Genomic DNA, 16,607 nt, shown 5'->3' with positions numbered 1-16,607 from the left:
TCTCCTGCAGGGTCCGCTGCAGCCATCCTGAGTCCCAGGCAGGAACCAGCTGGCAAAGGCGGCGTTTGGGAAAGCAGCAGGGGTTGTGGTTACAAGTGCGTGTGCTGGAGCTGGGTGCGGGGAGCCAGCCGATTGGCTCTTCTTTCTCTACAGACATGCTCTGGAGTGAGGGGTCTGAACTCATCGCATCTCCCTCGTTTGCGTGCTGGCACGACTGCTTCTGAACTTGCTCACATAGTTCTGTGTCTCAGTTTCCCCCTTTCTTACACGAGGAGGATGTAACACTCACCTCACGGGGTTGCTGGGAAGATTAAATCAGTTGACTCACGGGAAGGTCTTAGGCCAGTTTCTGGCACTCACTGTGCCCTCTGCTGTTGGCTACTGTTATTATTATGATTTTGATCTGACTGAGTGTTAGCCTCTGTTGCACAAGCAACAAGGAGGAGAGTGCAGGGCTGTTTCCCACTTAGAGCAGAAGCCTGCAACTCATGACCACACTGTTTTATTAAGAGGCAGAGTCATGGGAATTTGTGAGTGCGGCATGTAATGAGAACCTGGGGCTTGTTTAGACAAAGCGTATTTTGTTTGCTTTAGAAAAAAAAAAATCTGCTGAAATTTTCAGCTGAGATTCAGCGTGGGTCTTGTCAATGCCCAAATGCAGTTAGTTCTCTTTCTTGAGCATTTGCTTATGGCCGGCTTCCCTGATCCTTCTTTTACTTCCACAGAGGCTCCCTCCTCCTTGTGGTTGGTGAGCTCATTTAGACGACGAAGAAGGAGAATGTATTATCCTTTAGATCGTTTTAAGGGAATTTTAGACCAGAACTTGAGAGAAGCTATTATGAAAGACTTCAGTCAAACTGAGTCAATTTCCTTAATTTCTCTTTTGAATTCTTCATGAAAATCCCTTCCTTAACTTCCTGAACTTTTTCCTAAATCCTTCATGAAAATCAGCCCCCATTTTCTTAAAAAAATAGTCAAAAGCCAAACACATAGAGAAACCCTACTGCCAACTGATGCTGATAAAGGACACAGTTGGGGCCCCTCTGGCCGTGTGTCTGCAGAGATAAGACTGTTTGAGGGTGCACTTGACTAAGGCAGCTCTCAAGTGAACCTTCTGGTAGCATCAGTCTAACTACAAGCTAGTTGTGCCTTTAGCCCACCCTCTGTGGTTAAAACAACCGATGGTCAATCCATATCCTTGTTGGGAACCACAACCCTGAGGCTGTTTAAAATTTGAGTGCTCATGCTTTTTAATGCATTTTTCATGCTCTAGAAAGTATCCAGCAGAGTGTGTGATGTGTTGACGGAAAGTCACCTGGAAGGTTTGGCAGGGGACAGGGGCATTTGTGGGTAGGAATGCCCCCCTCCCCTTATTGAATGTGGAGTTTTTCATTGATGTCCCACCTTTTGGCTGAATTTGTTTGGGACCCTCTAGACTTCTGACTCACTCTTGAGTCTTGTTTCCTGGGAAAGCAAAACCCACCACACCTGCTCTTCACCCCCTCAGGTTTAGAGTGACGAAAGTGGAACACAAGTCAAATCAGAAGGAGCGGAGAAGCTTGATGTCCGTTAGCGGGACCGACAGCGTCAATGGGGAGGTGCCTGTGACCCCTGTGAAGAGAGACCAAAGTGACATGGAGTAGCAGGTGAGTCGCAGTTTGGGTGACACGGGGAGTGGGATGGGCGCGGTGGGGAGAAGGTGCTCAGAGCCTCCCTGGTGGGTGGGCGTGTGGGAATGACGGGGCAGGGAAGCGAGAGCTGGTGGGGCTGTGGGGGATTGAAGGTGATTCCTCGTCTGCCCAGGGCTTTTGGTAAAGAGGTCACAAACTTGGGTACCTCCAGGGGCCTGGCCGGCATGGTGATGAGGGAAGAGGCTTGCTTAAGACGCAAGGTGGCATGGTGGGGATTGTGGCAAACTAGAAACCCCAGCCTGCCCATCGGGCTAGCGTTACCACAAGGCAGAAGGCTCTGAAGCATCGGTGGATCTTACGCAAAATAAGGTGGATATCCAGACTTCAGAAATGTGGAATCGCCACAGGTTTTTAAATGTTGGCAGCTTAAGAAATATGCTTTACAAAACCATGCAGGCCAAATGAAATATAATCTTGTCAATTCTGGGAAACCTGTGATTTTAAAAAGGCTGGAACATGCAAACCAAGGCTTTTTCGTTTAATTCAGTTGGAAACCAGTTTTCTTTGATGTGTCATGGGTTCTAAAATCGCTCTCCTAGGACTGTTACTCTTCCAACCAAATATTTTGAAGTGATTTAAGAAGCAAAAGCGAATGAATGCTTCTCGGTGGGGCAGTTTTCATTCTGGAAGATAGTGCTTGCAAAAGAAAAAAGGCTTGTGATAATTTGATATTGGCTTAGCTTTCATCTTGCTCTTTTCTTTCTGTTCTGGCTTGAGGAACGTTCACCCCTTTCATGTTTCTTATTATGTGTAAGAGGGTGAGGGTGAGGCCTTGGGAGGGATTAGGCTCTGAAAGCTCCAGGGGCACAGTCAGAGCCTGAACAGGAGGGCAGAAGAGGTCACAGTTGCAAAAGGGGGGAAGGATGGGGTGTGGAGAGGTGGCACCGGCTGAGTCTCGAAGGTGCCCAAAAGAGGCAAGGCTGAAGCTAGGCTGGGGAGTCAAGTGAGGGGTGGCCGGAGCGGTGGATTCCGAGAGGAATGGCTTTCAAGGAAGCGTCTCTGATGATCCGCCCAGGCTCAGAGGGGTTGAGGGTGTTCTGGAAGACTTGTGCTCCTGAATTCTGCAAGACAAGGGGTTCTAAGCTTCCAGTGTTAGTTCCTGCAGTCTTGCGTCTGGGAAGATTGGGCTCCTTCCCCTGCATCGAGGAGCCAACTAGAGGCTTTCCTTAAAGAAGAGAAACAGAGTAGAAAAGTCTATCTCTGATTTCTTAACCAGTTACTGGTGCCCTGGGAAGGGAACTGAGAGAGATTTAGGAAATGAAAGAGGAGGATGAAGGTAATAATAAAAGCAACTGATGTCAACTCAGTGTTCTAGTCTTCTGGGCATTGTACTGTACAAATCTCGCATGTTGCCTTTATCAGCGTCTCTCAATGGGATGGACACTGTTACCCCAGTTCTACAGATGAGAGCACAAATGAAGGGAAAGGGTAAGTTACATGTTAAGGTCCCTTAGCTGGAAAGAGGAGCTGATTTGAGCCCAGGTCTCTGACTACAGACCAGCTGTACTCTTCTTCATCCGAGGAGGCTCACGACGAGGTAGCCCTAGACCCGTGAGTGGGGGGCATTTCCACCAGTGATCCAGAAGCTTGTAGTCTAATATGGTAGCCACTAGTCACCCATGGCTCCTTAAGTCTAAGTTAATTAACATTAACAATTTAGTTCTGCAGGTATTCTAGGCCCTTTTCACATGTTCAGTAGCCAGAGTTGGCCAGGGCCCGCCATATTGGACAGCACAGATCCAGGACATTTCCATCATCGCAGAGGGTTTTATGGAACAGAGTAGATGCTACGTTAGGGATTCCGGATTAGAATCTGGAGTGACTTTGGTAAGTAAGAGGAGCAATCTGGTTAAAGTCATGAGGCCCTTGATCCTGAGAAGAGAAGCACCTGACTTCCCAGGTGTATGGTGAAGAAGGCCCAGCCTGCTCAGCGGCAGGGAAAGCTATGGGCTGCGATGACAGTCTGCCTCCAAGTCAGCAGCCCAGCCTTGTGTCGGACGTTGGAGCAGACCACATGTAGGAAGACAGTGCTGTCCCTCAGGCAGGACGTGCAGGGCGATCCTCTGTCAGGCTCGGCCCTCCAGGTTTGGGCCTCTACTGCGCAGAGGGAGAAGCACTTGAGATTTGAGAAGGTTAAAAGAAGTAGGATTGCTCAGCTGGGTTTCTTGGTCCAAATTCTTCCGTATCTGATTCTAAGAACTGGATTCAATCATCTGAAATCCTGACTGTGTCGGATTTACAATTTGATATTCTCCGCAAAGCACACAGTCATCCCCTAGGATTTTGTAAGAACGTTGTGTTTGACTAGAAGATGTGGTCTCACGTGCTAGCTTCACCACTTCGAAATTGCCCTTTACCCGGTTACGCCCACTTCCACCCAGTGTCCTTGAATATGACATAAGGATGTTAAGCTCACTGATGGAAGGCAAGTGCCAACAGCGTGTGTGGCATGTAGTTGGCTCTCAGTAGAGGGTAACCGCATTGTGCCGTGCCCTCCAAAATCCACAGCGAGCTTGTGAATGACCTTAGAAGGGGATGTGTTTTCTGAGCCTTCGATGGTAATTAATTTTGGAAATTAAATATGAACGTTTTTAATGGAAATTTTCAAACAAACTCAGAAGTGGAGAGAATGCTATCGTGAATGCTCCTGGGCCATAGATTAATTGAATTATAATGCCTGCTGTGTCTTGAGGGTTAACTGTATACTTGGCATGCTTCGAAAGTCGCATTCTGCGTAGTGATTTAACAGCAGTGGGTAGGGACTAGTGCGTACCCCATTTTGCAAATGGTAAGCACAGGGAGTTTAAGCAACGTGGGTGTTCAGAGTGACGAGAGGCAAGAGGAAGGGGAGAGTTCAGAGTCCATCCCACACAGCCTGGCTTCTGGAGTCACAGACTTGACCGCTCACCTGGGTCTGGGGAAAGAAGATCCCGTGGTCAGAGCCTGCTGGGCTTGAGACCTGCGGAGTGGCCATGTCTGATGACCCTAACAGAGCACAGACTCTGAAAAAGAAGGGAAAGAAATATTCATGGGCATTTAGAAAACTTATTCATTAAAATTTTTCCTGCTAGACATCTTAACATTCCCCCTACCCCCGCCCCACCAAAGAGTGTGTTTGGGGTGTTTAACAGGACTCCATTTTCCAACTGGAGAAATCGTGACATTCTTCCGTCTGGGCCTCATGTCTCTGGTTCTGGACTGAATTGGAAGATGTGCCCTAGACTATAGCGAATAAAGTAAGACAAGAGGGTTATGTATCTTTCATGTAGTTTATGGTCGTTCTTAGAGTTATGTATTTTTCGAAAAGCGAAGAGTTATGTATTTTTCGAAAAGCAAAAAATGCTTTTATGTTTGGATTTAGCGTAGACTTGATCTAAATAGTGACATGCAAAATCATCTCTACTCATGGGTTTGGCTTCTTTCTTTTATTTTTTTTCTTTTTTCAAATTAGAGATTGATCCTGGAAACTAGTCTTAGGGTTTCTCTTTCTCTCTCTTTCCTTCTCTTTTTAGAAAACAAAATCTTTTGTTTGGCATTTCTTCTTCCCCTTATTTTTTCTCCCCTGTTTCGATGGCCCATCTTCTTTTTTGTAGTTAGATCTAACTTGCTCCCTGCCTGACTTATTTTGGCAGTGCAGTTAAAATGGTCTCTCTCTCTCTCTTTTTTTTTTTTTTTTCTCACAGAAAATGTGTTTTGATTTCTTAGAAGAATAAGCTTTTGTTCTTTGAAGTTAAATAAATCAAATTGCTTTCAGCCTCCAAATCCTACTGCCTCGTCTTCATGATCATTGGTCTTTCACTTTTTCAAATTGAAGCTGTGGTAAGCATTTGATATCACACATTTCTGAAGTATGTGCTCTTTTTTGCATCTTCTGGTAGGATCTCATTGAAACACTGATTTGGGAAATGTACATAACAGTATTATTTACATCAAAACAAAAATTAATAATATTAGACATAGCTTTTTGTCTTATACTGTTTTATTCCTGAAGTGATTCTGTTAATTCTTTTTTTTTTTTCTTAAAGATGTTATTTATTTAGTTCTCAGAGAAAGAGAGAGAGGGAGAGAGAAAACGCAAGCAGGGGGAGCAGTGGGCTGAGGAAGAAGCAGGCTCCCTGCTGAGCAAGGAGCCTGATGCAGGACTCAGTCCTGGGAGCCTGGGATCATGACCCGAGCCGAAGGCAGATGCTTAACCAACTGAGCCACCCAGGTGTCCTGATTCTGTTAATTCTTATTTTAGTAATTTATTATAGTGATTAAAACTGAGTTTTAAACTGTTTAGGTTTCCTTGTAACTGTGTCACTCACGACCAGTGGTTTGAGGCAAATCACCCGACCCCTCCACACCCGAGGGCCTTCATCTTTACAATAGGGCTGTCGTTGGACTTTAGGGAAGTAACACAGATACGTCCTTCTTAAATCTGTCCTTGGTACAGACTTCCTATTTACTAACTATGCACTATTACCAAGAATTTTCATCCCATTCTCCGTGGTCCTAGTCACATATTAGCCCATTCCTCAAACATCAGCTTGAGGTTCTGTGAGTCCCTTTTCATTTCTTAAGAATATTAGAGCTTTGGATTCTCTCGACAGGTTAACAATCCCTTAGCGATTCGGGCCTGTGCTGAGAGGACTTCCCCATCCATACCTATGTCGCCTCCTACTGGAGGTGGAAGAGTGACAAGTCTGCTGGAAGGTTTGCCGGCTTGCGTTCTTTGTGCTGCGCAGATCGGAGGGCCGGTGAGGTTAAGGAGTGTAGACTGGGTTTTCAGCACTAAATTGCTCTTCTGGCGCTCCATCCTAGGATCAAAGTCCTCTTTCTGCCAAGACTCTTTTGTGGGTCATGCTCCCTGATCCGGAGTATCCTGACCAGTCACAAGGTCAGCTTCCCTGACCTTTGGTGTCTTCCTTTCCTCCTCCTCCGTTTTGACCTCCATGATCAGGGATAGTGGAAGGTCCCTGGTAGGGAGGGGCTCCCCTGCAGTTGGGCTGCATCATTTGCATGGCTTTGCATTGTGGTTCTTTTGTTAACTCTCCAGGGAAGGAGAGGTTGGTGAGCATTGCCTGGTGGCTAATACTTTTCTCCATAGTTTGTATTTTTTTTTTTTTCAGGGCAAAATACACATTTTTTAGAAAGCAGGTTATCTTGGGTTGATGGAAACCCCAGTATCTGCCGCACTCTTCTTATAGAGCAATGGCAGAGAAACCGATCAGAAGAAACTGCTTTGAATAGGCAGAGGCAGGGCACCTGTCTTGATTTCCTGTAGAGGAAGAGTGCTGCTTGGGTTGGCGCCTGTGTTCTCACGTGGAAGGTCGGAAGGTCGCTCCTGCTGAGCTCACCTCCAGCGTGGAAGCGGAGGGGAGCCAACACCTGCCCAGGACCTGGCCAGATGAGGAGAAAAGCCGAGTGAGGGGCCAACATGTCAGTGTCGAGGCTCAGAGGGACGACTTTTTCCCAGCTCTGAGGGCCAGGCAGTTGATCGGGCTTGGATGGGCAGAAATCCCCACTGGGAGCTCACATGCCCAGTGGCTTTGGAGTTTGAGGAAGCTTCGCTTTCTCCGAGTAAAGAAAAGTCCTCATTCGATCTCAGCCTAGGGACTCAAAGTGGCTAATGCGATAGCGTGATCAGCCTTCACCAGGCGTAGCCTCCTGTGATGTCCTGCAGGGACCCGCTGATGTCCCTGGGCTGTCAAAGCTGTGCCTGCCTCCGTTCAGTTCTGCGAGCGGCTCTGTGTTCTTACAGGCAGATTACGATCATACACTTGGAGCTCTCAGAGGAGCTGTGATTGCTCATTCAGGTACATCTTCTAAAAGTCTTTATGGAGGCCCTACGATGGGCGAGGTGTGGTGCCGGGCCTGAGGGACACGGATGGAAGATGGACGTCCAAGGGCTGTGCTTTCTCGGAGCTGGGGTTCTAGTTCTTATGTAGACCTTGCTCCCCGTGCCTCCTCTCCCCATATGGAGGCCCTTGGAGGTTATGTATGTTGTTCAAGGTCATGCCGCTGGTGGGTTCCAGAGCTTGGACTTCCTGATGGTTCATTCCCCTCACTGTCATTGGTGAATTGGTTATTACAAGTGTTTAAACTTGAATTATTGTTGTTGTTTTTTTTTTTAAGATTTGAAAAATAAGACAGGCACACAATAAAATACTCGAGCAGCATGAAAGTCTCCAGGATGAAGAATAAGCCTTTATTTATTTATTTTTTTAAAGATTTCATTTATTTATTTGACAGAGATGACAAACAGGCAGAGAGGCAGGCAGAGAGAGAGGGGGGAAGCAGGCTCCCTGCTGAGCGGAGAGCCCGATGTGGGGCTTGATCCCAGGACCCTGGGATCATGACCTGAGCAGAAGGCAGAAGCTTTAACCCACTGAGCCACCCAGGTGCCCCAAGAATAAGCCTTTAAAAAAGCAAAGTGTTCACCCCTCTCTCCAGCCCATCTCCCTCACTGCAATCTCGAAAGCTCCTTTTCAGGAGGGAGCCATGGCTACTGGTGTCCTCTGTATCCTTTCTAGATTATTCTATGTGTATATGTGCTTATCCAACACCCGTATGGATGTACCACTGCCTTGTCTGCCCGTCCTCCATCGAGGGCAGAGATGCTTGTCCACACCTTGCCTTTTCGAAGTTAACTATCAGTTATTGACTGATAGCTTCTGCGGACTCCCAAGTGTGGAGTATCCCCGCTGGTTGAGCCACAGGAGTGAAAATGCTGGACACGTTTTTAAAAAGTTCTGTGCCCTGTTTCTCATGGGGAGTAGCTTCAAAACACGGATGGAGGTCATCTGAGAGATTTGGGGCCTAAAAACCTACTTTGCTGTCATCTGCTGTGATATTCTTTCAAAGTTTTTGTCCGTAGCCCTGCCATGGGTACAGACGAGACACGTGTTTGTTAGTCTTCTCAGGACTCACTGTGGGGACTGGAGGGTCTTGCATTGGTTTGGTGTCACTGGCCCCCAAGGAGAACTATTTTTCTCCCCGCACGCCTCTCCCTGGCCTGCACCTGTTCTGAGGCCGCTCCTGTTTTTGACTGGAAGTTGACCCACTGACCCCTCCGTTAACTCAGCTCTTCTTCCTCGGGAGCCTGTCAGACAGGTGCTGGGACCTCTGTCCTTTTTACCAGAGGAACTGCAACAAGGGAGGCTCCTGGAGACCCTGGGGGACTGTGGCAGAGGCCAAAAATGAAAGTCGTGTTTGCCTGGAACTGGAAAGAAAAGGGAATTAATAGCTCTAACCAAGATTTTTATTCTTAATTTATAACTTGAGGCTTGGAATCTACTAATGTCAAACACTTCAGTAAGTCACAGGGCCTGTTTTCTAGAACAGGACCCAGGATGTGGAAGTAATTCCACAGGGTAGGTTCTGGAATCAGGCTCCTTGTGTGCAAGTTCCGCTCTGTCACCTGTTGGCTGTGTCACCTTGGACGTCATAGCCTCTGATGCCTCAGCTTCTCCATCTGTAAAGTGGGGATAATGGTAATAATCTCACCCACCTCACAGGTATGCTGTTCCTTGGCATTTAGGAAACGCTAAGTAGGCAAATGCTGGATATGAGCAGTATATCAGGCGAGCCCTATTTAGCAAATACAAGTGTGAGGAAGTAATGTCTTTGAGATTTCATAATTTTCCTGCAGCGCAGAGAGGCCAGATTAGACCTAGGTGTTGTGGAATTATTCGTTTGATTTTGATGCTCAGGTATAGGCTCACTGACAGCTGGTTAGCTGAACCTCTAGCTCCCAAGCCAGTGTCTAATTCAGTTGGCTTTCCTTATTAGAAAGAGGTGGTTCTATTCAAAGTCCTAAGGTCTTCCTTCTGTAGCGTAGTGTAGACGTGGAATCATAGATGTACTGAGACTAACAGGAAACCACTGAATTGCATTTAAATAATTCCCTGGAGTACCGTGGTTTTTCCAGATACTTTTGATACTTTTTCCAGAGTAACTTTTGATGTCAGGTGCATTTTACTGGAGTAAAGTGCTCTGAATCTCACTGTCCCCAGGGCTGGCTAAAGATACAAACATATTTAAATTACTGTGAGTATAATAACTTAGGAAACAGCAACCTCCAAACTTTTTAGTAGGATTCAGACCTCATGTCAGAACCTTCAAAGCTAAAAGGAGTGCAAAATTTATTTTATTTTTTTTTAGAGATTTTATTCATTTATTTGACAGAGAGAGAGACACACAGCAAGAGAGGGAACACAAGCAGGGGGAGTGGGAGAGGGAGAAGCAGGCTTCCTGCTAAGCAGGGAGCCTGGTGCAGGGCTCAATCCTAGGATCCTGGGACCATGGCCTGAGCCGAAAGCAGACACTTAACGGTTGAGCCACTCAGGTGCCCCAGGAGTGCATAATTTCTTACTGACTTTATTCAATAAAGAAAATATAATTTGTAGGAATATATATTTTCTATGTTACTTAAAAAAGCTATTTCCATTTTTAATGGAAAATATCTACAAATATTTTTATTTTTCCCATATTGATTGACCTAGAGACATGAAAAAGTTGCTCACTATCAATAACAAAAAACTAAAATTTTGATTATTCAACTCTCTCCCAAACTAGGGATTATAATGTGGTCATGTGTGATACTGTGATTTTTAATAAGAAATATGTAGTTTGTCCCCATTTCTTTCTTTTTTTTTTTTTTTAAAGATTTTATTTATTTATTTGATGGAGATCACAAGCAGGCAGAGAGGCAGGGAGAGAGAGGAGGAAGCAGGCTCCCTGCCGAGCAGAGAGCCCGACACGGGACTCGATCCCAGGACCCTGAGATCATGACCTGAGCCGAAGGCAGCGGCTTAACCCACTGAGCCACCCAGGCTCCCCTGTCCCCACTTCTCGTACAGAGCTAATACAACTACTGGAATTTCTTAAGGGATGAGAACCATAAAGGTCTTTTGTTTTATGTTAATGAAGTGACCTTTGGAAAGCCCCTAGATAATTCAAAGATGGGGTGGTTTGCCAGGGAGCCAGCCATGGGTTTAGAGGGTTGGAACTCTTCCTCCACCTCCCGAGAGGGGAGAAAGGTTGGAGATTGAGTTCAACCATCAGTGACTGGCCAGTGATTTAATGCACAGTGCTTGTGTAATGAAATTTCCATAAAAACTCAGAAGGAGAGGACTTCCAGGTTTGTGAACCAGAACACTTCCCTCATGCCATCCCGCTGGACCCCGTGCGTGTCCAGGACCCAAACTCTACAGAAGCTCTTTTGTCTGGGACCTTGCCCTGTGTATCTCTTCATCTGGTTGTTGATTTATATCCTTTAATATCCTTCATGACAAACTGGCAATCTATTGGCTTTCTGAACCCTGTGAGCCAATCTGGAAGCCACAGAGTGGGGTTGGGGAACCTCTGGCTTACAGCCAGTTGGTCAGAAATACAGGTAGCAATCTGGGCTTGTGATCAGCCTCTGAAGTAGAGGGCAGTCCGCTTGTGGGACCTGATGTTGTCTTTAGGTGGATACAATTAGAGTTGAGTTGAATTGTAGGACACCGATTGGTTGTCCGAGCATTACTTGGTGGTGTAGGAGAAACTGCCCTGTTCCCCCTCTCCCAACACTGGAATCTGGTGCAGAACCCTTACAATGCATGAAAGAAGCAGAGGTCCAGAAACATGGAAAATGCCAAACTTACTAATAATCACATAAATAGAAACTAAAATAAAGAGATCACTTCTTGCTTTTCTGTTGGCAAAGATGAATGTTAACACTAACATGATGATGTAACTTCTGTTCAAGATGAGGCTCTCCTAAGAGTAAAAGGGACACTGTAAATAGTTATTCATATTCATTCATTCATTCATTCATTCATTCATTCAGTAAACTCTGTAAGCCGAGACCTCCCAGGCCAGCTGGTCCACATGGTCTCCCTGGTTAGTGCTCAGTGTTAAAGAGGGTGGAGGGAGATGGGCGCTGTCACACACCGGAGGAGGGATGCTACTTTGGTACACAGATGCAGAGTATCTACTCTGTATCATTAGATGAGAAAGCAAGCTGTAACGTATCCCTGTTTTGCTGAAGAAAGGATACGCGACACATCTCATTTCCTTCTGGATTGAAGCTGACCGCTAAAACTTTCCTCTGTAAGCTCCAAGCTCTTTGAGATTGTAGGCTATGTCTTCTCACCTTCCGTCAAGCCTTCCAGTGACCATTTGTGCATAGCTGGCCCTCAGAGAGTCCTTAACAGGTGTGATGGTAGCTCACTCCTCCGGGCTTTAAAATAAACCCCTGCGGAGGATGTGAACTCTAGTTCCAAACTGTTATGAAGGAAGTTAGGAAAGAATTCTGTAATTCAGAGATTTTGTAGTTCAGGTTACGTTAAGATTTTTTAAATTAATATTTCAGTCTCATATTGCTGAACTACAAAATTGTGCTGTTCCAATGGAGTTGCCGAGGTTTTTATTAATATTTGAGTCTTTCAATGTTTCTGTCATGTCTGTTTCCTCTTCCATTTTTTTTGTGTAGTTTTTGACCTCTGCCGACTTCATGGTGTTTCGTTTTGCCCTTTGAAGGTGAATTTAATTCTTGCAGTTGTTATCAGTTGACAAACAGTACTGAGTTTTATCTCGTGGGTTAAACCCTTATAGATGCATAAAGGCATCTTGTAAGAAAGCAGCGTCCTGGGCTCCAATCCTATCAGTTCGGATTTAGTAGGTCATGGTGCAGTCCAGAGAATTGGGAATTTTTAATAACATTTGGGTTGCTTCTAAAGAAGGCGCTACCCATCATCCTGAGAAACACTGAATTAAAGAGACTTCACTGATTAGCTAGATTAGCATAAGTCTATCCATTAGCCTAGATTAGCTTTTTAATAAACATGGAGTCTTTATTGAAATAGGAAGGCATAACATCAATTTATAAAATTTAACACTCGTTTTAGACCAGTGCAAGATTTGAAGGACTGTGAACACCAACTACCTTCTGGTATCTTTCCATTAATCTGTGTCTGCAAAGATGCCACCCACATTTTCAGCAGCTAGAACCTGTGCGCACGTGACCATAGAGCCTGGTAGAAGATAACCCTCTAATTAAGAAGTTCGAGTCTCGAGGCACCTGGGTGGCTCAGTGGGTTAAAACCTCTGCCTTCAGCTCAGGTCATGATCCCAGGGTCCTGGAATCGAGCCCCGCATCGAGCCATGAGAGAGAGAGACTCTCTGCCTGCCTCTCTGCCTACTTGTGATCTCTGTCAAATAAATAAATAAAATATTAAAAAAAAAAAAAAGAAGAAGAAGAAGTTCGAGTCTCAAGGGATCACAGATTACTCGTGAAAGATCACATACTTGTTGCCTAGGCCTTTGAGTAGGACTATTACTGTCCTGATCTTAACTCTTGTTCCTATGAACAACTTTCCCACTCTAGTTCCTTTAAATGTGTTCTAGAACATTCTTAATCTAGCTGTGTGACTCTGTAGCCTTGGATCTATTCCGTGTCATGACATGTCATTCTAGGTGCACTTTGCATCTTAGGACCTGAGTCCCTTGGAGGAGATGGGTTTTCAGCATCATTTCTCTGCTCCTGTGTAGCCACAAGGACCACTTCCCTAGGGAGTGGCCCTGCCAGGGTTTCTATTTCTGCATTTCTCTTCTGCTGTTGCCACTGCCCAGGTGGGGGATGCTCGGTGATGCTGGGGACGTCTCTGTGGTGACGAGCGCGCCGGTGCAGTTTGGGAATGAGTGGGCCGGACTGCGGGCTGTGGACTTGCTGCTTTGCGGTGACTAAGTGTATGGCCTCGGGCAAGTGACTGAACCTGGAAGCCTCAGTTTCTTTGTACAAAAATGGGACTCGTCCTTGACTCCCGGAGTCATTGGAAAGATTGTGTTCCTGAGTCTGGAGTGTGAAGCGTGGCGGTGCCTGGCATGTGGGAACACTCTGTAAATGTCAGCTACTGTTGTTGTTAACCAGAGAGTGTTTTCCTTCCTTGACACCCTGTCCTTGGAGGTCTTAGCGTTCAGTGTCTGCTAATCTGCTCAGGCTTCTCTTTTTTTTAAAAAAAACATATTTCTACTTTTTAAAGGGACCAGGGAGTTTTTTCCTAGAGAATCCTTTTTAACAAGTCACATACATGTCCTCATCACTGATATACTCTATTGTGGCTTCTGTGGAACCCTAATTATTTATTTATTTTAAAGATTTTTTTAAATTTTTTTATTTAACAGAGAGAGAGATCACAAGTAGGCAGAGAGGCAGGTGGAGAGAGAGAGGGAAGCAGACTCCCTGCCGAGAAGAAAGCTCGATGTGGGACTCGATCCCAGGACCCTGAGATCATGACCTGAGCTGAAGGCAGAGGCTTAACCCACTGAGCCACCCAGGTGTCCCTATTTATTTATTTTTAAAAATTTTTATTAACATATAATGTATTATTAGCCCCAGGGGTGCAGGTCTGTGAATCGCCAGGTTTACACAATTCATAGCATTCATCATAGCCCATACCCTCCCCAATGTCCATAACCCAACCACCCTCTTCCTACTACCCCCCTACCCTGCAACCCTCAGTTTGTTTTGTGAGATTAAGAGTCACTTAGGTTTGTCTCCCTCCCGATCCCATCTTGTTTCATTTTTTCTTTTCCTGCCCCGCAAACCCCCATGTTGCATCTCCACTTCCTCATATTAGGGAGGTCATATGATAGTTGTCTTTCTCTGATTGATGGAACCCTAATTTAATCATGGCATTACGGCTTTATTTTTCTAATTAGAGTGACCTCTTCCTTCTCTCCAGATAAACCTTTTCTGAGGTTCTTAATTGCTCGCCCTCAGTCTTGTTTTACGTGTAAGACTGTAGTCACCAGATTTCCCTCCCGTCGGGGGGGTGGCGGGGGAGGTCTTCCAGGGCGGGGGTCCGACTTGTTCAATACGGTGGATCCCATGGTGAGGGGAACTGAGAATGAGGGGTGGGTGGGGGGTGTTCTCCCCATCTGCGCACGGCTGCCGGCCCTCTCTGGCATTCATACCCCCCACACATGGTTTCTGATTGCTTTAAGACCTTAAAGAAGGCATCTTTTAATAATTAATGTGGTGGGTTAAAGAAACACCATTTACAAGTATGTGTTTATCATTAGGGCTATAGTCACAGCTGTTGGATGCACCGAGGAGAAACTGAACACTGTGGAACTCCACCTGTGAACGCAGCCCCAGCCGTAAGGTCACGGCTGGAAATTCACAAGCCGCGGAGTCTGTGGTGTCTTCCCCCTAGGTTGTCATTCTGATAAAAGAGGTATTTACCTGGAAATGGATAGCTGCTCTGCTGGTAAAGTGCTGCCTTCTGATAAGCAGGTGTTTTTGAAGAGGGAGAGCCCAGAACCGCACGCTGGTGCTGCTGGGTGGTTTTAATAGGATTTTTAGAAAGGTTAACTTTCTGTTTTCTGGTTAGTGTCTGGTGTTAAGGGTGAGGATGTGAAGCCGTATTTGTATTTTTTACTTCCTCAAACTGCGCACAGTGCAGTTTTAAATCCGCCATAGGAGGCAGCTGTTGAAGCCGCTGTGATGGTTTAGGGCCGTTGGATGATGGTAATGACTTTGGGAGCCTCCTGACAGCTGGCCCCGTGTCAAGCACTGTCTGTAGATCCCCTTTTGTAAAACCAGCACCCCTTTGAGGAAATGCTCCGGGGCGGGCCCGGGTTCAACAGCTAGTCATGGGGTCTGGATTAGAATCCAGGCCTCTGGCTCCAGATCCTTGCTTAGCCCAGCCCTCTGTCTTGCCCGTTCTTTAAAGTCGGTTAAATCTGTGCAAAGAACTCTAAAGGGGAAGGTCTCCTCCGTTGGGTCAAAAACTCCGGCTGGGACGGAACATGACATTCTAGGCCTGACATTCCTCGCCCTTGACCTTCCTGTTTTCTTTGATGCCAAAAAATCTAGGTCTAAGGGAGCAGATGATAAAAGGAGGAGATACAAAAATAGTTGAACACCTATTTTGCAGATAATGGCCTAGTTTGAAGTTTGGCTTTGAAAATTCACTCCTCTTCTTTTCACTGTTTTGTCTTTCAGGACCATTTTTCTGTTTCTCCGCCTCTGGCTTTTCTCCCTTTTGCCCCCGCTGGCATCTTTCATACTCATCCACTCTCAAATGAAACTGTTCCGAGACTTGCTCGTGGCCCGCGCTACAGTACAAGTCTGAGCTGCGGCCGTGCTAGGCTGTAGCAGGGCAGGGCTAAGAATCAGTGTCTCCACTCGTAATGAAAGACTCCACGCCTGCTATTTTAGGGAACAGTGTTTTATTCCCTTTTCAGTGAAGCAGATAAGGATCCTTTACCCAAACCTTTTAGTTTGGGTAATCTCTCTCTTTCTCTCTCTCTCCCTCTCTTTTTCGTTCTCTTCCTCTCTCTCTCCTATCTTGAACATGCTGAAGGATGGAATGACAGAAAAGGATAGAACGGATACTGTTACACTCTAGATCTTGAAGAAGGAGCTGTAAAATAACTACAAAGTAATACATCAATCAAGATATCAGAAAAGGATAGAACGGATACTGTTACACTCTAGATCTTGAAGAAGGAGCTGTAAAATAACTACAAAGTAATACATCAATCAAGATATCTCGCTGACTTGTTGCTTTTCCTATTCTGGCAAACTGGCTTCAAGCCAGTTTGATGGGGAAGGAACACAGCGGGGTGCGGTTTTGTTGAGCATTTGTTGGCAGAGGGGAAAGTGCTTCATTCCTTAACCTGGCGCAGGGCGGCCCGCGTGGTGTGAGTCCTGTCCTCAGTGATCCCCGGCTTCCAAACAGGACCATAAATGGGTACACAGCGGTCTGTCTCTTAGATGACTCATTTGTTAAAAAACAAAAACAAACAAACAAAAAAACAACACCACCACCAATCAAAAACAGCTTTGGAAAATAAAAAGCTGTTTTCCAAGTTTACCAGGGGCTTCATTTGTGATGAGAGTATAGACAGTGACAGGGGCTAGCTGTTAGAACTGGAACACAC

General features: G+C 45.8%; 1 protein-coding gene across 1 annotated transcript in view; it reads left to right on the top strand.

Moving 5' to 3' along the window:
- RELL1 (RELT like 1) overlaps nt 1–16,607 on the top strand; it is a 62,947-nt gene that overhangs the window by 43,645 nt on the left and 2,695 nt on the right. The window contains exon 6 of the mRNA XM_059382273.1: nt 1,508–1,646. Coding sequence (XP_059238256.1) covers nt 1,508–1,643 — 136 coding nt within the window. The 3' untranslated portion in view covers nt 1,644–1,646. The remainder of the gene's footprint in view (nt 1–1,507; nt 1,647–16,607) is intronic.

This window comes from Mustela nigripes, chromosome 1, assembly GCF_022355385.1.
Source record: "Mustela nigripes isolate SB6536 chromosome 1, MUSNIG.SB6536, whole genome shotgun sequence".
In the NCBI taxonomy this organism is placed as follows: Eukaryota; Metazoa; Chordata; class Mammalia; order Carnivora; family Mustelidae; genus Mustela; species Mustela nigripes.
Note: the sequence above shows the minus strand (reverse complement) of the source record. Positions and strands in the feature narration are given on the sequence as shown.